This window comes from Ambystoma mexicanum, chromosome 6p (assembly GCF_040938575.1).
Source record: "Ambystoma mexicanum isolate Mex_15411 chromosome 6p, UKY_AmexF1_1, whole genome shotgun sequence".
NCBI lineage: Eukaryota > Metazoa > Chordata > Amphibia > Caudata > Ambystomatidae > Ambystoma > Ambystoma mexicanum.
The window spans coordinates 108,401,738-108,422,595 of NC_090935.1; the positions used below are offsets into that span (position 1 = coordinate 108,401,738).

The window sequence follows — 20,858 nt, forward strand, 5'->3', positions numbered from 1 at the left end:
CGCCTGCCCTCTCGTTCCGGCCCCAGGTCTTTCGCAGGTTGGAGATTCATGAACTTGTGTAGATCCCATTGTGTTATATGGGAAGAAAACCAAACAAAACTTTCCAAACTGACCCTAGCAGCTGCTTTAAACTTGCAGCGCTCAGGGGCTCCTGAGCCTTCCAGGCCACTCCTGGCCTTCCGGATCAGGTTGTGTGTGAGCAAACAGCTTACACCTTTGTTGGTGGGGTGGGTTGTTTGTCCGCCGCTTGTGTGCTCCTCGGGTCTCGCGTCCGATGTAGCGAGATTAGTAGTAGGTCTTTCATGATGGTTCGTTCGTCTACGATTCGTGTAGCATCCCTTCTATTTGCTGCAGGGATTGCCCTTTGCCCGCATGCACCCGGGGGTGGGTAGTCATCCCCGATCCGAATTCGGTGGATCCTCCTTGTCATCCGCCAGGTTGTTATGCTCAAGCCACATATTAGCCGCGGCTGGGGTCTCCAGGAACGTTGCTTTCCCCTTATATAGAATCTTGAGCCGGGACGGGTATAAGAGCATATATTTCAAGTTGAGCTTTCTCAGCCGGGCTTTTATTGGAATGTAAGAGTTTCTGGCTCGCTGTACTGCTGGGGTGTAGTCTGGGTAAATGACTATTGTGGAGCCATTTCTTTTTATCTCCCCGCCTTCTCTGGAGAACCGCAGTATGATTTCGCGGTCTCTGAAATTTAAGATCTTTGCTATAATTGGCCGTGGATGCGATCCAGGTGGGGGACGTCTCTGGAGAGACCTGTGGGCCCTTTCGACGGAGAACCCCTGGGAGAGTTTTGCCGCCCCTATTTCTTGCTGTAGCAGCATTTCGATAAAGGTCGTCGGGTCCGGGCCTTCCAGATCTTCAGGGACCCCCAGTATACGAATGTTATTACGGCGCGCTCGACCTTCTGCGTCCTCAGAGCGGGCCTCTAGCCTTGCTACCTTTTGTTCCAAATCTCTAACCGTCATCTCCAAGTCTCGGGTGTTCTCAACATTTTCCTGCAGGGCAGTCTCTGTCACCGTGACCCTTTCTGTTAGGTTGCGGGCGTCCTGCCGCATAAGTTGCATGTCAGATTTCACCTCTTCGAGCCGTCCCTCGAGTGATGTGCGGAGGGCAGCTATTGCTTGGAGGACTTGCGTGTGTTTAAGGTCTTCCTCCTGTTGGGGCGGGTCTTCGGGGGTTTCTCGGTCTTGTTGTGTTGACTGCCGTTGGGGTCTGACCGTCATGAAGGAGTCCATCGTGACCAGTTTCGGTTTGGTCCTGGGGGGAGACATCTCCTGACTAATGTTCTGTAAGTGCTGCCCCCTGCAGAGTGGGAATCCGTCGGCGACCCTTGTATTGAAATTTTCGTGTGGGCTACTAGGGAGCTTTGGTCCCAGGGACCCAACCTCAGGTATTCGGTTGTTTCTGGCTACTGGTGTTTTCCAGCAATTAGGTTCAGGTTGCATGGGGGGCCCCGCTCTGGGAGTCGTTGTGGTGCAGATAGGCCCGGAGCCACAGGTTGTGTCCAGTATTTTCTGATTCCTGCCGGCTTTCCAATGGGGGTACCGGCATGTAGGTGTCTTCCCACCACTAGTCAGAATGTTTGTCACCCTTCTCTCCTTCGGGCCTTAGTGGTGCGAGTGGGTCCAGTCCGCTGGGGTCTGTGTCCCGCGGGTCTTCCCGCATTTCAGGCAGCCTCTAGGGCGATCGGGCCCCCGCAGATTCAGACCAGGCCTCTTTGCAGGAGTCAGTGTTGGGCCTCAGGGCCGGCCGAGCCTCGCTCCCCCAGGCTGCTGAGGCCGTGTGAGGCAATTGCGGTCCCGTTAGGGAGTGCCGTGGAGGGGACCCGATCCCGCTTCCAGCGTTAGTAAGGGGCCCGCCGCCTTTCGTTCTGTTCCCGGCGGCCGGTCTCGCCCTCGCACCGCTGGAATTGCTCCGTGTTCCCTGCTCCGGCGTCCGCGGCAGATGCGACATCCTCCTGGCCACGCCCGCGCCGCGGTTTCTCCTACCTCCGCAGCAGTCTCCTGCGCCGGCCCCTGCTCTCAAATGTTCGTCTTCGGCAGGCTCCTCCACAGCGGCCGCCCCCAGCCGCAACGGTTCGTGGTGTGACCCAGGGGGCCGAGGCTGGCCTTTTCCTATTCCGCGGCGGGCGCCGCCATCTTGGAATCCCAGGGGGCTCGAGTTCGGGCTTTCCGTTCTCCGCCTTTCGGACTCCGATTCCACCCAGAGTTGTTGCCGAGTGCTGGCAATCGGTTCCCCCACAGTATTCTGGCCTCCGTTCGTCTCGTAGACCTGGGTTCAGCGAAAGTTAAGCGATATTCACAGGATCGCGGACGGAGCTCCGTGGAGGTCTGTCCTTACGGCATGCGCGCTGGCCACACCCCCCACATTCACAAAATTAACCCCCACCATAAAAAAATAAGCACTCAAATTACAAAAATACAACAAAGAATAGGTTACCAAACACACAGTGTCTTGGATGACTTCTACCTTGTGTCACGCCCCTACGGAGACCGTGGTCGCTGTGGCATCGATGGTCCCTTAAACGGATTTCGGCCATCTTTATTACCAAGATGGAGGCCGCCGCTATGGAAGGTGTGGGTCTAGACGTTGGACGACCCCACGCTGTGGAAGGACCACCCTCCTGCTCGGGAGCTGGTTCATCTGTTCCTGCCAACAACGCGCGGATGTGTTGCTACTCTTCTACAATAACACTTTGTGAGTTTGATTCTAGGATCTTACTGCCTACCTGTTTGTTTTCTATATTCCTTCTGTTTAACCCTGCCCTTCCAGTTCCCTATTACAGACTCGACTTACTCTCCCAACTCCTTCTGGACTCGAGCTACCGCTCTAACTCACGCTCGTTTCGAGCCGAACCTCACTGAACAGTCCGCTAGTGAGATTCCCTCCCTAACGTTCGGTACGTGAGACTTAATAGTCAGACAGTCCTTAATACTCCCGGGGGATAGTGAGAGTATCAGAATTGACACTTTCTATTTTTCACCAACTTTAGAAGCTGTGAGACTCAAGGTCCAATCCGCATTATTGGGGTTCGATAACAGTTTTCTTCCTGATACGTCCTCGAGACTGATCCCATCAGAGTCTCATCGGAGGAACTCCAATCTAGCTTGATAGGTCATTACCCCCTTTCATTCAGGTACTTCCTGGCTTTTCTCTGTTTATACTCTGCCTTCTACTTACCCTTCTCATACTCACCACAATCTTCTGTCTTCATTCAGACGGCTCCCTACCTGCGGATATTTCGGATACCGGAAACCTCTCCGTCCAGATGACATCTATCCAGCGGCCATCGACACAGGGTTTTCTTCCCCCAGAGGGTTTCCCTGAGGTCCTTCCCCTCCTCTATCCTTTACTTGAAGGCGGAGGAAGGATCTCAGGGAAGCAATCATTTTCACCCCCGGTCGGACCGTTTTCTAGAATAGGAAGTTATAAGGAGGAAGAGCGATTGGCGTTTCTCTAAGGTAACCTTTCAGTTGAATTCAGATTACTCACGGAAAGTATAAATATTACAGTTAGCAACGCCCGAAAAGGAAACTGGGTTTACCCAGGCGCTGAACGGTTACCTTAAGACCACGATAGCTCTTAAGAGGTACCATGGATCCAGCCCAACAGCAACAATTAGTTTCTGCAGTCCAATCCTTGACTGCGGAAGTGCAGGCATTAAAGCAGGAAAATGCCGAGGCAACAGGTCGTACGAGTTCCTAGCTGTTCAGAATTACCTCCAGGTCCTATTCCGGGAGGTTTATATGATGGGAATCCCCACAAACTTAAGGCCTTTATCGAGGCATGCACAGTTCAGTTATCCTTCAAAACTGCCTTCTTTCAGAATGATCGAGACAAGGTGGGACATATGATAGCTAACTTAACTGGACTGGCATTGGCCTGGGCTACACCACTGGTCGTCACAAACAACGCTCTACTAGATTCCTATCCCGCCTTTTTGAACAGTCTTCGGTCCATGTTTAGTAGACAGGAGATCACAGTTTCTTCCCAACAACAATTGTTAGACTTTAAACAAGGATCACAGGATCTACTGTCTTACATCACCACCTTTAAACAGCTAGCAGCTGGAACCTCTTGGGCGGATGATGCGCTGATAACACTATTCCGTAGGGGTTTAAATGAGGAACTGAAAGACGAAGGTGTCCAGGGTATCCCGACCTCCAAACCTACCGGAAATGATTACATTAGTAATGCAGATGGATTACCGTCTACAGGAAAGACTCAGAGAACAACGTCGGAATCGTTCTATTTTTCCTTTGACTACGCATCCTCCTAGTCCTATGAAAACTCCGACAGATGAACCTATGAAGATAGGAATTACCAGAGGTAGACTCACTTTGGAAGAACGCAATCGACGTAGAGCTAAAGGCTTGTGTATGTATTGCAGGTCCAAGGACCACACAGTACAAGATTGCCCAATCGCCCTTACCAAAAGACAGGGAAATGGTTCCTCCCAACCGCACGGGGAACCGCGGCTAGGGAGTCAATAACAGGTTCCTCAACCATGTCTTTACCTTCTCAAGTCACAGACATACCAGATCTTCCTATGATTGTCATACAGGAATTGCTGGAATGGGGGGACTCAGATTCCATTTTAGTCCCCGCTATGATTGATTGTAGAGCAGCGGAAAATTTTGTAGACACCCACTGGAAGAACGACAAGAACACACCATGCTCCCTCAAAACCATTGCGATCCCAGTAGAATCTGTGGACTGAAGTCCACTGTTTTCCGGCCCCATCAAAGAGCAAACAAGACCTATTCGGATGAAGATTGCTTCCCATCATGAGACTATTGTATTCAATGTCATCCGTACAGCACATTACCCCTTGATATTGGGGTTACCCTGGGTTAGAGCCCATAATCCATACATCAATTGGAAGGCCGTCACGATTTTTCTAGGATCGGAACATTTTTTGACTCATTGCCTTTCTGATGGTGCGCTTGGATTCCGTTCCACAAACTCAGTACAAGAAAAGAAATGCACTACCTCGGTGTTACATAACATCCAGGAAATTCCCCCTGACTACCAAGAATTCCAAGTAGTGTTTTCTGATTCAGAATTCGCAGAATTGCCTCCTCATCGAAGAGATGATTGCGCTCTGGAACTTGATCCTGATGTTCCAATCCCTTTTGGGCGCATGTATATACTATCAGCGCGTGAACGAGAAGTCCTAAAGGAGTACCTGCAAAAGAACTTACACAATGGTCTTATTCAGGAATCCACTTCTCCAGCCGGCGCCTCGCTGTTCTTCATCCCTAAGAAGGATTCAGCAGAACTTCGACCGTGTGTTGACTATCAGGGGTTGAATAAGATCACGACCCCTGATCGTTACCCGATGCCCTTAATACCTGATATACTTGAGTCAGTAAAGGGGGCTAAGATCTTTACGAAGCTGGACCTACGCGAAGCTTACCATCTTATCCAAATCCATGCAGGGGATGAATGGAAAACAGCCTTTCGTACCCCCCTGGGCCATTACGAATACAAGGTGATGCCATTCGGACTTTCCAATGCCCCGGCTGTTTTCCAGCGTTTTATGGACCATATATTCTCAGATATTCTTCTACATACCGTCATCGTCTATTTAGACGACATATTGGTCTTCTCAGTCTCCATATCTGATCATATCCAACATGTAAAGGAAGTCCTGCAGAGACTGGAGGAAAACCATCTCTTTTGCAAGTTGGAGAAATGTGAATTCCAGAAGGATAAGGTGGCTTATTTTGGATACATCCTATCAGCCGAGGGAGTCGGCATGGATCCCAAGAACATCTCTGCTATCATGGAATGGCCAGTTCCGTTGTGTGTTAAAGATCTGAAGAGATTCTTGGGATTTGCCAACTTTTATAGGCGCTTCATCCCCCACTATTCTGAGAAGATCCTCCCTATGACGGCACTCCTTAAGAAGAATGCAAGATTCCTTTGGTCAGACGAGGCTCAACAATCCTTTGAGAGTCTCAAGGAAAACTTCACCACGGAACCTATACTCCTTACCCCTGACCAAACCAAAAGATACATTGTAGAATAGGACGCCTTGCACCATGCGGTACGAAACGTTCTACTTCAAGAAAATGAACAAGGAGAACAGTGTCCTGTGGCCTATCTCTCCAAGACACTCTCACCTTCGGAGATCAATTATTCGGTTCTCGGAAAAGAATTATTAGCTATCAAGAGGGCTTTTGAGGAGTGGCGACATCTACTACTAGGGGCCAAACATGCCATCGAAGTACGAACCGATCACAGCAATCTTCGAGCCTTACAATACTCACAAACCCGAAACAGCCACCAAGCCCGCTGGGCCCATTTCTTCTCACCCTATGAGATCATTTTCTCCTTCTTACCAGGTAGAGTCAACCTTAAGGCAGATGCATTATCCAGAAAAGATTATAACTCTACCACTCCTTTCCGCTCCGAACCCTTGTTTCCCAGAGCGAGAATGTTGCAGGAAATTACCACCTTTCTTCAGCTGGTGGCTATTGCTACCTCTCAATTTCTACAGATCAATCCCCGGTTTGCGACTATCTGGAAGCTGGACTCCTCTCAAGGATGCTTCTATAGAAACAAACAATTGTTTATTCCCTCCGAAGGATTAAGAAGAATGGTACTCCAACTCTGTCATGATTCTCAGATGGCTGGTCATCGGGGAATGGCTAATACCAAGGAGTTGATCCAACGCCATTTCTGGTGGCCAAAAATGGGCCGAGATATTCAAGACTATGTTTCAGCATGTGCCATATTCTTACAAACCAAATCCCCTGGGTCGGCCCCAGTGGGTCTCCTATCTGTGATGCCGGTTCCTGATTGCCCCTGGCAGATTTCATAGTAGAACTCCCCATCTCTCACGGTTGTACGGTAATCATGGTTACAATGGACTACTTCACGAAGATGGCACACTTTATCCCTCTACCTCGTATTCCCACAGCAGCACAGATGGCTAAAATCTTCCTTTCACGGATGTTTACGCTCCATGGGCTCCCAGAAACAATCATCTCCGACCGGGGTTCCCAATATACTTCACGTTATTGGCAACAGATATGTAAGAGCCTTTATATCTCCCGAGCATTGAGTTCTGGCTTTCATCCACAAACTAACGGCCAGACTGAACGGCTGAATCAGACATTGGAGGGCTATATGCGCTGTTACATCTTGGCTTCACAGGATAACTGGGTTTCCCTATTACCATTCGCAGAATTTGCCAACAACTCTCATCACTCCGCTCTGGGTTCCAGTCCTTTTTTTTGCTCATATGGATTTCGCCCTTCCTGTTTTCCTACCAGCCGTCCTTCTTCATCCCGGTTCCTAGATGTGGACAATTTGCTTCAAGTTATTCAGACAGGACATCTGGCGGCCAAAACTTCGCTCCTTGAGGCTCAAGGTAGAGTCAAACGGTTTGTGGACAAACGCTGTTCTCCGGCGCCGTCCTTGATGCCGGGTGATTTGGTGTGGCTGGCCTCTCGATTTTTACCCCGGCACTTGGTCCCATCCAAGCTGTCTCCTAAATATTTCGGTCCCTTTCCCATTCTGCGGAAGCTGGGTTCCTCGGCTTTTAAACTCAGACTTCCCCCTTCATGGTCCAGGATTCATCCTGTGTTTCATGTGTCCCAACTAAAGAAGGATGTGAAGGATCGGTTTTCTAGGTTACGAAATACTCACCCTCCTCCTGTTTCTACTCCGTCAGGACCTGAATATGAAGTGGCAGACATTTGTGACTCTTGTATTTTTCGAGGTCACCTTCAGTTTTTGATTGATTGGCAAGGTTATTCTCCGAATGATCGTTCCTGGGAACCTGCCTCTGCCGTGCATGCCCCGGCTCTGATTCGCCGGTTCTTCCGGAATCATCCGGGTAAGCCGGGGGCCCCTGCCCTTTGGAGGGGGCATACTGTCACACCCCTACGGAGACCGTGGTCGCTGTGGCATCGATGGTCCCTTAAACGGATTTCGGCCATCTTTACTACCAAGATGGCCGCCACTACGGAAGGTGTGGGTCTAGATGTTGGACGACCCGGCGCTGTGGAAGGACCGCCCTCCTGCTCGGGAGCCGGTTCATCTGTTCCTGCCAACAATGCGCGGATGCGTTGCTACTCTTCTACAACAACGCTTCGCGAGTTTGATTCTAGGATCTTACTGCCTACCTGTTCGTTTTCTATATTCCTTCTGTTTAACCCTGCCCTTCCATTTCCCTATTACAGACTCGACTTACTCTCCCAACTCCTTCTGGACTCGAGCTACCGCTCTAACTCACGCTCGTTTCGAGCCGAACCTCACTGAACAGTCTGCCAGTGAGATTCCCTCCCTAATGTTCGGTACGTGAGACTTAATAGTCAGACAGTCCTTAATACTCCCAGGGGATAGTGAGAGAATCAGAATTGACACTTTCTATTTTTCACCAACTTTAGAAGCTGTGAGACTCAGGGTCCAATCCGCATTATTGGGGTTCAATAACAGTTTTCTTCCTGATACGTCCTCGAGACTGATCCCATCAGAGTCATCGAAGGACTTCCAATCTAGCTTGATAGGTCGTTACCCCCTTTCATTCAGGTACTTCCTGGATTTTCTCTGTTTATACTCTGCCTTCTACTTACCCTTCTCATACTTGCCACACTCTTCTGTCTTCATTCAGACGGCTCCCCACCTGCGGATATTTCGGATACCGGAAACCTCTCTGTCCAGACGACATATATCCAGCGGCCGTCGACCCAGGGTTTTCTTCCCCAGAGGGTTTCCCTGAGGTTCTTCCCCTGCTCTATCCTTTACTTGAAGGCGGAGGAAGGGTCTCGGGGAGACACTCATTTTCACCCCCGGTCGGATCCTTTTCTGGAATAGGAAGTTATAAGGAGGAAGAGCGATTGGCGTTTCTCCAAGGTAACCTTTCAGTTGAATTCAGATTACTCACGGAAAGTATAAATATTACACCTTGGCAGATCGTGCTCCCCCAGGAATGAACAAAGTTAATTTTCTCAAAGCAACAAAAAAGTCTCAACAAAAGCCTTGAAAAGTTCCAAGGACAAACATTTCACACAAATAAAATCCACTGGTTAAAGTCTCTTCTCCCTCTTCACAGTTCCACAAAGAATTAGCAGCACCAATGGAGGTTCTTGGACAATTTCCTTCCAAGAAAGTACAGATACATTTGGCAAAAGCTTCTACTTACACTCTGCCCACAACTACTTCGGCTTCGGAAATCTGCAGTGTATTTTATGCAATGGTCAGGATGTTCTTGCTTGAGATTCACTCTTCTCTCAACCAATATAACTGTGAGAAAACCTCCCTTGGTCTCACAGTTAACATCACCAATGCTGACAACCACAGTCTTGTTACTGCTACTACAACTCCTACTCAATATGCTGCTTCATGGCAATTTAAAAGGTAGACATTAATACAAGACATCTTCTACCTCCACAGGCTGGCAAGGCACTCATCTTTCTATTCTATTTCCTCAGAAAGGGCAGCCTCTTTGCCTGTCTTGCAGCTAGCATAGATTCTGCTTTGCTGTGTAGAACAGGTAGCCAGCACCCTTCCCCAGCTTCATGAACAAAGGGTCTTCAGTGGTTACCCCAAAGTGGTTGTGCCACTCTCCCAACTTTGGATGCAGACCTTTGGGTATTAAAACTTTCAGCAACTTCAAAACCACCAGTATGCTATTCGTATGTGTATGGGTTTGGCTTTCACAGAGATCCCTCTATTGGCTTGGGCATTGCTTGTTATGTCTTCAACTTCTACTACGTCTTTCTGTTGCTGCTTGACCTTAGATGTTTTGCAAGGTAATTGTTCACAAGGGAAATCAGAATTAAGCACACACGATTGTGTTTTAATATTGAATTGCCACTTCAAAAGACTCGTTCCCAACTTTCGGTCACCACTCAGCCTCCAAAGTACAGGGAAACAATGTCTCATGCGCACGGTCCCATTAACAATACCTGAAACCCTTCAGGAAAGTCAGTTTCACTTTGCTTCAGCTACCGGCAGAGTCTCTGTGCCAATCAGAGACACGAGAGTGCTCTGCAAGAAAGTATTTCTGCTTTTCGGGAAATAAAGGTTTTTCATCACACGTGAACGCTTCCGGTAAGCGTGTGATACTTTCCCGTTATTATAAGACTTCTGACTTCTATGGTTTATTCTCACTCGCTTATAACTCAGAGAGTACAATTGTAAGCTGGCTAGTTACCGGCATGGAACTTCCGCGTTTTTAGAAGTAAGGAGCTTCTTCTTCCGACTCCCCAATATAAAGGTTGCGGGCTGCGGCGGCTACCAGACTTTACTGCTTCTTGTGCTGCTACTACTACTATGGGCACTCCTGGGATTCACACCCCTCCATTTGTATTTGTATTTTTTAATTTTATTTAGCGCTTTACGCCAAAAGCGCCTTAAATTACAACAGCGGGAATACAATAGAAGCATGAGTACTGAACATGAGTCAAACAATCGAAAACAGTTTAGAGAACAATTTACTGAGAACTAGGAACAAGATAAAAATAGAGTAAGAGTAGGAAGGTGTAATAAGGGCTGTCAAGAGAGGATGAAGGTGAGATTTTAAGGAGGAGCGGAAGGAGGAGTAAGAGGAAATAGAACAGATAAGGAGAGGTAGAGCGTTCCAGTGTAGAGGGGCAAGGAGCTGAAAAGATCAGAAGCAGGAAGGGCCGCAAGGTGAAGGAGGAACAGTAAGGAGGTTCCGTCAGTAAAACGGAGGGGGCGAGAAGGGGTGTAGAAAGAGAGGAGGAACGATAGGTAGGGAGGGGCGAGGTCATGAAATGATTTAAAAACGAGGCAGAGGAAGTTCAATTTAAGTTGTGAGTGAAAGGGAAGCCAACCAAGAGAAGAAAGCAAAGAGGAGATGGAATTGTGAGGAGAGAGGAGGCAAAGAGTACAGATGGCAGAGTGATAGAGGGATTTGAGGGGGGCAAGATGAGAGGCAGGAAGGCCAAAGAGGAGAGCAGAACAGTAGAATAGGTGGGAAAAGATGAGCGATGAGATTAAGAGTTTGGTGGCATGGAAGGTGAGAGAGGAACGATTTTGCGAACATTGAAGAGGTGATAGCGACAGGCTCGAGAGGTAAGAGATGTGGTGAGAGAATGAGAGATTAGAGTCGAAGGGGAGGCCAAGATTGCGGGCAGAGGTTGATAGGGGAAGACTGGTGGGGGGAAAGAGGATAAGAGGAGGGGGAGAGGAGGGAGGAAGTGTGTTGGTGGGAAAGAATAAGACTGCTGTCCTGTCAGTGTTAAGGGAGAGAAAGTGGGAAGACATCCAGTTTTTAATAGCAGTGAGACAGGAGGAAAGTTTGATATGGCTATCAGGGGTGAAGGAGGGGAAAGAGGAAAAGCTGGGTGTCATCGGCATAGAAATGGTGAGAGATACCAAAGGAAGTGATAATTGGGGCAAGGAGGGAGGTGTAGAGTGAGAAGAGGAATGGTCCAAGCACAGAGCCTTGGGGGACACCATAATCAAGGGAGTGAGAAGGGGAGGAACAGCCGCTCCAAGAGACAACAAAAGAGCGGTTAGAGAGGTAGGAGGAGAACCAGTTAAGAACTGAGCCTTTGAGACCAAAGGAGGAAAGAGTATTGAGGAGTAGGGGGTGGTCAACAGTATCAAAGGCAGCAGAGAGATCCAGTAGAATGAGAATAGAAGATTGCTTAGAGTAGCAAGCAGAGAGGAGGGAATTGAGAACGGAGGTAAGAGCAGTTTCAGTGGAATGTTTGGGGCGGATACCAGATTGAGTGGAGGGGGAGGAGGGGGAAGTTAGAGACAAAAGCTGAGAGTAAACCAGTCGTTCTAGAAGTTTAGAGAGGAAAGGGAGAAGAGAGATGGGATGAAAATTGGAGGAAAGGAGGGTGTTAGCAGAGGGCTTTTTCAGGGATGATAGTAGCGTGTTTGAAGGCAGAAGGAAAGGTAGCAGTGGAGAGACAGGTGTTAAAAAAGGAAGTGAGGTAAGGAATTAGGAGAGGGTATATTTTAGGAATCAGAGGGAAGGGGAGAGGATCAGAGGTCGAAGTGGGTGGGAGCGGTGCTCCCATACTTTTTAATTTGAAGTTTCACTGTTCCTATACTTTTATTTGAAAAAGAAACCGTTCTGGAACGGTTTAGTTTTAAAATAAAAGTCTGGGAAGATGTTGAAGCTTGCACTTCATTACACTGCACTTTCCAATAAATAGCAAGTGTGTTTGTTTGGGGGGTTTGGATTGTGTGTGGGAGGGGGGGCAGAGATGGGGTTTGTGGGGAGCGGGGCACACCAGTAGAGAACATAGCTCCTCTACTTTTTGTACTCTTCGACCACTGGAGAGGATCAGAGGGGGCCGCCGTTGGATGAGTTTTGGACAGGAGGAGGGACACATCAGAGGGAGAGATGGGGGTGAAGTTAGACAGATGGGAAGAGGGGATGGTATGAGGTGGGGAAGGAGGAGAGTAAGAGGGGGAGTGTAGGATGCTTTGGCGTAGAGAGGATCTTGGAGGAGAAAAAGTCGGCAAAGTCGGAGGGAGGAAGTTACTGAGTGGTCAGGAGTGGGAGGGAAGAGGAGGCTGGAAAGTTTCTGAAAGATTCGACGAGGGTGAGAAGCTTGAGAGTGGAGAAGATTAGAGAAGTAAGAGCGCTTGGCAGAGTTTAAGCCAGCGTCGCCCAAGGTGACGGAGAAAGCAGCGCATTGACAGAAGGTGAGAGGAAAGCCATGGTTGAGAGGGTTTGCTGGAGGGGTGGAAAGAGTAGAGAGGGTGAAGTGTAACAAGACTAGCGGAGATGGAGGAAGACAGAGTGAATAAAGCTTTGTTAGCTGAGATAGAGGAAAAGTCAGGAAGAGGGGGGACAGAGGAAGAACAGGTATCAAAGTTACGGAGGTCTCGACTAGAGAAGGATGTAGAGGAAGAAAGGGGAGTGGGAGGAGAGAGAGAGGGAGTGAGGGAGAAAGAGTAAAGCATGGCCAGAAAGATAGTTGGGAAGGGTGGAGATGGAAGAAGAGGCAAAGGAAGAGATAAAGATAAGATTGAGGGGGGAGCCAGTAGAGTGAGTAGAAGGAGTAGGGACAGGAGTGAGAAAGTAAGAGTCGAGGATAGATAGAAGAGGGGCGGTCTGGGGAGAAGTGGGGAGATGAAGATTGAAGTCACCAAGTACGGTAAGCGGCGAGGGGAATGGTGAAAGGAGAGCGAGGAGGTGGTCAAGGTCATCATAGAAGGAAGAGAAGGGACCAGGTGGCCGGGAGAAGATTAGAAAGGAAATAGTGTGGGGGGAGGAGAAAGATTTATACAGGTATTCAAAGGAAAGGAAGACAGGGAGAGACTTTGTACAGGGGGAAGATAGGCATTTAGGGTGAAAAAGAAGACCAATGCCGCTTCTGCGACCCGAAGGGTGGGAGACGTGAGAAAAGGAGGAGGTGGTGGTGGTGGTGGTGGTGGTGAGGGAGGCGGGTACAGTGGAGTTGTGGGGGATCCAGGTTTCTGTTATACAGAGGAATTGAAGGTTGAGATGAAGGAACAAGTCCAGGACAGCTGCAGTCTTGTTGCAAATGGATCTTGCATTCCAGAGGGCAACATTGAAGATGGTATAAGACTCAATGATGGGGGTAAATGAGTTTGGGATGGTGAACGGGGGAAGAGGGGGGTTGGAATGGACGAGGAGAGGTGCAGAGGTTGAGTGTGGTGATAGCCATGAGTAACAGAAAGAGGAAGGGAAGAAAGGGCCAGGAGGAGGGGTGGGAGGTGGGAGGAGAAGTGCCGGGAAGAAAAAGGGAGGAGGTGGGGTAAAGGCATGCCTGGGGGAGTGGTAGAAAGGACTGGGTTGAGAAGAAATAACGTGTCCCTAGCCAATGGATGCAGAAAGGAGTAAGGGAGAAAGATAGGGATAGAGAACTTGTAAGGGAGAGGGGCAGGGGAGCCGGCAGACAGTAGGGTAGGGGTGAGACCAGTAAAATGCAGTGGCTGTGCTGCAGGAAAAGAACAGCAACGGGCGAGGGAGGGGACTAGAGTGGAGGGGAGAAGGACTAAGGCACAGGGAGTCGGGTGTGACAGCCCAAAGTGGCGGGAAATAGGACTACGATGAAGACTTAAAACGCAGGAAGGTAAAGGAAGGCTGATTGGGAGCAGTTCTCTGTAGTGCTGGAGGAAACAAAGAACTGCAGGCAGATGTGGAAATGAAGAAGAGCAGCAGGTGGTGTGTGCACGGGCGTCTGTGATCCGGCCTCATTAAAGGGGAGCTTCCAACTCTCCAGATTCCTCCGGCTGCACTCTGCACCAGGGTTTTAGGACCAATTGCAACTTCAACTCGGCACACACAGCAAGGAGGCACACCTGGAAAGACTGCTTTCTTTTCTCTCCTGTGCTGCCACTGCTCTTCATGGTTTGTGAGCACAGGACGAACTCAGAGTTTGCAAGTACTCTAGCGTCCATGCTGTGGTCACACTTCCCCATTGTTCTGCTGGCTAAGCGCTCTGCTTCTATGCCTGCTGACCTTCCGGCTCCTGATTCAGCTTCTCGTTGCTGCTTCACTCTCTAGTAAGCCTTTTACTCCCATCAGGTGGGCTAATTAGATTCAGGTGCAGGCCCTAAGGCTTAATTGCTCGACATTGTTTATAGTCAGTAGGCTTGCCTGCCTGACCTGGGCTGCTTCCCATCTCTTTAGCCCACTTCTTCTACACAGTCTGAGGATTTCTGGGACTTGTAGTTTGGGTTAGAAACATTACCTTCCACTCCTCTGGAATGGCAGAAGGGAATAAAAAGGCCAGGGTTACAGGGAAAGTTAAAAAGGAGTTCCTCCCAGTCATCCTTGTCTGATTTCCCCTCCCCCCATGAGATCCTCCCACAGTGCACCACCCCCATGGCCGGGATCGGAGAGCGCATGCATTTTCCTGGCCACATGAGAAGGGTCACATGCCAGGTTTCTGGGGGGGGGGGGATCCCATCGGATTCTCCACACTGCCTCCTGCTCAGCAGAGAGGCATTGCTTTGCATGGAGGGCCAGTCTGATGCCCTTCACTCTTCTGGGTTTAGTTTAAAGTACAGCAGAATTTTTTTGAATCATTAAAATAATAAACATTTAAATTCTTAACACATTGTAGGCATCTTGAGGGAAAACAAAGATGCTGTCTGTACGTTATCTAAAATAAATACTGTAACATTTTGGTAATACCTCGGTGCAGTTTCTCATACTTTTATCCATATGCATACGCATGTAGGCACACAGTCTCTCTGCAGCCCGGCCTATTAAAGCCATGGATTGAGGGCTTTGGGCTTCAGATGTGCTGAATCATTCAATGCAGTGCTCAAGAAGCTTCCATCGAAAACCAAAGCTAAAGAGGAGTGCATAGCAAGAGAAAAAAAGCACAAGTTCTGCATGCCCAGTTTAGAACGTCATCAGAAGTCTAAAAGCTGTTTCATAAAAGATGTGCTTGCTTCATGAAATGTACACCAAGTACTAGAACCTGGACCCAGAATGAAGAAATACAGAACCCCTAACCTAGGGTTTCCCGAGGACACCATGTCCCAGGCCAATTTCAATTGGATAAAATGGACTGAAGTAAAACTAAGGTAAACGCAAAGTCCAGGAGTGGACTAGACTGTGCATCATGGCATGGAATTACCCGACAACACTACCTTAACAAGTCAAATGCTGAGCACTGTGGCTGTGATCCAGAGTAAACCGGCTTTTAGCAGTGCAAGCTTACCATTGATCGTAATCTTGGCCGACCATTTCGATGTGCCATCCAGGACGCTCTGCTTCACAGTTTTCATCTGTTGAACGTGCGCCACTTTGCCCACAGTAAAGACATCCCGAATGACTTCAAAGATCTCCGGCTTGTTCCTCTCTCGAATCTTCATGCGGTCCTTCATTGCCATGATGATGTTCTGAGTTCGGTCCTCAGCACCGTGTTTGGAGCTTTTCTCAGCCGCTCCTGTACATGAGATAATTTCAAATCGATAGAACCGATAATAAAAACAAAAGATTGGTTTATCTTTAATTAGTCCAAGATTGACCAAGTGAATACTTGAAGCTTATGCCTCCCAGCCAACGAGGAGGCTCAGAATGGGGCTTTTCCACATGGTATGCACCTGCTCCGAGGCTCCTCTTAGCTGGAGGCCGCCATCTTGCCCCACCGGACCACAACTAATTGCGCGCTCCCCCCGCATCCCCTTCCCCACCCCCTTTTTCACATCATCTCTTCTTCACACCCCATCTCACTTACCTGCACTTCTCTGTCCTTCACGGTGTATCACCGACCCAGAAAGGGCCGGCATGGAAACTGGGAAGGGACTAAATGTAGTTCCTTCTCCCGTTCCATGTTGGCCATCTTGTTTATTTTTTGAATTGCCACCATGCAAAGGGAGAAGGGATACGTGGTCCCTTCTCCGGACCCATGGTGGTCATTTTTTTAAGTTGAAAAACAACAGCGTTCTTTCTCAACGTAAAAACAACTATTTGGTTCCGGTACATTGTGCCAGATACTAATAGCAATATTACCCTTGTGGGGGAGCATTACCTGGCCCAGTAAGCCGCACCCCCCCAGCTCGGTTAAACTGCTTAAATAGGATGTTTATGAGATTTAACAACACATAATACCCATCAGCCGTGACAATGGTATACAATCCTAAGTGTCTTGAAAGTAACACTGTGGCATCATATATGGCTAATCTTTTTTTTTAGAGAAGGTCTTGGAGACTGTTGTGACTCTACAGCTGGAGCCTCTTTATTGTGGTCCATTATACAATTTTAGCCAGAATAGTTTAATCTCCGAGCATGGGGCTTTGAATACCACAATACTTCCAATAGGATGATATAGACCACAATCCCAAAATCACTTTCCCCAAACGTGCTGGGGTTTGGAGGTAAGTTCATAAGCCTAGACTCCTACTTCATGAGGAATTGCAATGGAAAGCACACCCCTGGTTTCCTAAGAATATTCTAAACCTCTATAGCTGCCAACAAAACAATGTATTGACTAAAATGTATGGCTTGACCTAAAAATCCATTCATGGTATAATCCACTTCTTGACAAAGATATTTACACATTAATAGCCACCTAAATGCATAAGGTTATATATCTAACTGGTTGGACTCCAACCTAGATAACAGCATGTTATAGATGGGTGGGGATCTTGTAACCACTCAACCTACTTCTCCAAAACAACCAGCAGTTCAGCCGAGCCTTGAAGAGCCATTTGTTGCAGGCAGCCTTTGGTTTTTGAACAGCTCTTAACTTGGGTACCCACCGCAATGGCACTTCCTCTCCTACATGCTAATGCATCCCACCCTATCGCTCCGATCTCCATGATGCTTCGAAGCTATAATGAGAGTGTGTTCATCACTTTCCAGATCCATAAATAAATCAAGATATAGGTATCATCATTGAGGTCACCCAGGTTGGCACCTTCTATATATTAAAGACCACAAGGATGGATCCCCCCCCACATCAAAATCTAAGGTCGAAGAACCATGGGCAAATTAATTGTTGAATACAATCAAAACGACACAACAATGAAACAGAAGGATCCTCCAATTTTCCACTCACGTTGTAAACAGTCCGCATTCAGCAGGTCTTGGCACTTCTCATGGCACTTTACTCCACATTCACTACAACGCATCCCCTGGCGTGCGATGCCCCATAAGAGCCCTTCGCACTCATAGCAATACGTGGGGGTGGTGGCAGTCCACACTTCAAAGTTGTGAGGTGTTGTGCAGGAGATGGGGTATATCAAGGCTTGGAGGGTCTTCTTATACACATGGGATTTCTGAAACAAAGCACACGGCGGTGAATCTGTGCAGCCAATTGGGATTCAAACACCCACCTGCAACCAACACTCTAGAGAGAAAACACCGAATACCTTGAACTCCAAACAAAATGATACAATTTTCTGTGCAACTACCTTGTTTATATTTGACTTTTGATCAAACGTAATTGACATTCATTCATTCAATGCATATCCTAAACTGTCATAATACGCAATATCAGGGTTCAGAAATTCAAGGTGTAAGCTACTAACAGGCATCACTCAGCCCCACAGCACACAGGTGGTAAGCCGGGTAATGCTTCCGCACATCACAAGTTGTGTGCTTGAATGTGGCATGAAGATGCTTTGTGTATCCAGTTGGAACGCTTTAAATCCGTTTACCATAATAGCAGAAGCACTTTTGCCTTAAGTGGTATCCAAGTCATTGCATCGAATACAAAGCATTGAGTGCCAAAAGCATCGAAAAAAATGTATCCGAAAAAAAGCATTGAATGTCTTTTTTTCAAAGATAAAGTTTTTATTTTAATTATAATGGGCTTTAAGGGGTTAAAAACAGGGAAACATTAAAAACAAACTTGAAAAAAAGGCATTCAACGCTTTTTATTCGTTGATTTTTAAGGCATTCAATCACTATAAACCCGCTAAATACCTCTATTATATGCCCAAACCACAGATCTCTGTACTAAAGTTTACACATTTAGATATTTCATACTAATGTCATACACACTATGTTTCATGAACAGGAATGCTTCTTTGAAGAGGGCAAGTAGCACTGCACAGACATGTAAGCAGGAGTCCAAGCCGCCGTCGCAGACAATGGCGGATTTCCTTTTTGGAGTGAGTACTTGGTCTTCCTAAGCCCCATTACTTCCCTTGGGATGAAGGCTAGACTCTAGCTGGGGCAGGAGGGATGTTCCCATGAAATGCTGCCCTAACTTCTGCCCCGAGCTCACTGATGCAGCCCTTACCAGGTCTTCATCCTTGAGAGAACTCCGGGTCGCCATCGCAGAGGTGATTCCAGCCTTCCGGGACTGAACCAGGGACTGAGACAGGAAAAAGAGAACACACCATTATGGCAAGCGTAGCACCAGCATGACCTGCCAGCCACCTACACCACTGGGATACTGTAAGTGAAACATTCCCTTATGCAGTTATGTGTCCATGACAAACCCGTGAAACAGCATGCTACATGATCGGTCTACCGTGGGCCGCGGTGCGTCCACATTACCTGTGCTCCAATGTCAACAGTGGGACCCCAACTACAAATGGGCAACAGAAGAATGGTCTTAGGCCACTGAGATGTGTGCTAATAAACAAGCTCAGTCATTGAAGGCCAATCGTTAATGAACACAGCCTACCTTTAAACCATTGTGGTTGGCTTTTCATTCTCAGGCCGGCAGACTCAAGCTTGTGGTTTAAAAATATATACAACAAGATGCTAGTCCAAATCTTCAAGCTACCCCATTTACACCATTGGCTGTTGGGTAGGTGCCCAGAACCTCTACGTGTGGACAGCGGAGTAATCCCCAAAGGTTTGCATGCAGTGCCATTAAGGGGCAAATCGGCTGGCGATATCGAGGTCCTCTAAGCGCAGGTACCACCAGGTAAAGGATAGGTTCAGCCTTGGAAGAAACAGGTAACGGGGACGGGTACTCCATCTGAATGCCAGTGTGCTTCACATTCAGGGTCCATCACTGAATATAATGACCAGGTCTTTCCTGTGCCTTGGGGTCCCACGGTCTGAACCCCTCAGGTCTTTCGTTCTGCCCTCAGGATCAGTGCACAAGGAGTTTCAGGAGCAGCACTTGACACTCCAGTGATTAAAGGGGGCTTGGCCTCTGCAACCAAGAGGGACATCCAGCCAGTCAGTAGATCGGCCAAGCACCGTAAACGGCTCATTAAATCAGTGATGTAGAGGAGCGGGTGCTTACGCATGCATGCCTGGGGGCATGTTAAGCTTAAAACTAAAGCACGTGAAATCATATGTGGAGGGAGGAAAATGTGGGGTTCAAATAAAATTCTATGTTAACTGACGTGGGGGGAAGAGGGAAGGGGGGTCATTCACATTCATGTACCACTTACCATGGCCTGCATGAAGGGATTGAAGGAAGATAAAGAAATTACAAAGGGTTAATTCCACAATATGCACAGGTAAGAGCTCGGAAATGGCATGTCATTCAACATCATATGTAGTCATTGTACACGTGTTCCCAGTTTTATCCCAAATAGAGAATTCTGGGAACAACTGGATTGGGGTGGTTAGAATAAAGACATTCTTTGATTTGTAAGTGTTGGCCAACATGGAATGCAGGGAGACCAGAGGTAGAAACCCTGTTTGAGTTCCATACAGAGATCTCACATATTCCTAGGCAGAATTACCTTAAAGGCAGGGGTCTGCAAACTTTGACTCTACAGATGTTCTAGACTACAACTCCATCATCCCTACCTACCATAGTCAATACTGAGTGCTTTGCCCCAGTTTAAAATGGGACATATGTGTGCCATTGAGCAGATACTAGCTGCAATGTCACCACCGTCCCTTTGAACCTATGAGCACCAAGCTGTTATGTTAACTTGCTTTGTATCCTGGGGGCCGAGTCCGGTCACTACCCAAAACCTACTTTTGGTACATAAATGGATACGTTGTAACTTTTAAAATGAGTATTCCTTATAGTAGTGTTGGGGAGGAGGGGGAGGTTCTTTAGTGCTTCCATATACAGATTTCATGTCCGATTTGCCAGACACACACCAGGACATTTTCAGAGAGTAAAGAGGAAGTTTGCCCTTAAACGTATTCTCAACAGACATCATGACCAACACATACTGATTAGTACCTTCATCCAGGCTGTAGAACGTATAGTTAAATAATGTGAGCTCTCTGTACTCTTAGTAGCACTCATCCAGGCTGTACAACGTATAGTTAAATAATGTGAGCTTTCTGTACTCTTAGTAGCACTCATCCAGGCTGTACAACGTATAGTTAAATAATGTGAGCTTTCTGTACTCTTAGTAGCACTCATCCAGGCTGTACAACGTATAGTTAAATAATGTGAGCTCTCGGTACTCTTAGTAGCACTCATCCAAGCTGTACAACGTATAGTTAAATAATGTGAGCTCTCTGTACTCTTAGTAGCACC

General features: G+C 47.8%; 1 protein-coding gene across 5 annotated transcripts in view; it reads right to left on the reverse strand.

Moving 5' to 3' along the window:
- The window catches only part of LOC138511252 (protein unc-13 homolog B-like), a 2,171,549-nt gene that overhangs the window by 874,379 nt on the left and 1,276,312 nt on the right, over nucleotides 1-20,858 (reverse strand). For all 5 annotated transcript variants that reach the window (XM_069626798.1, XM_069626797.1, XM_069626799.1 and 2 more), the window contains 3 exons: nucleotides 18,690-18,764; nucleotides 17,502-17,721; nucleotides 15,660-15,887 (listed from right to left, as the gene is read on the reverse strand). In XM_069626798.1, the coding sequence (XP_069482899.1) occupies nucleotides 15,660-15,887; nucleotides 17,502-17,721; nucleotides 18,690-18,764 (523 nt within the window). The remainder of the gene's footprint in view (nucleotides 1-15,659; nucleotides 15,888-17,501; nucleotides 17,722-18,689; nucleotides 18,765-20,858) is intronic.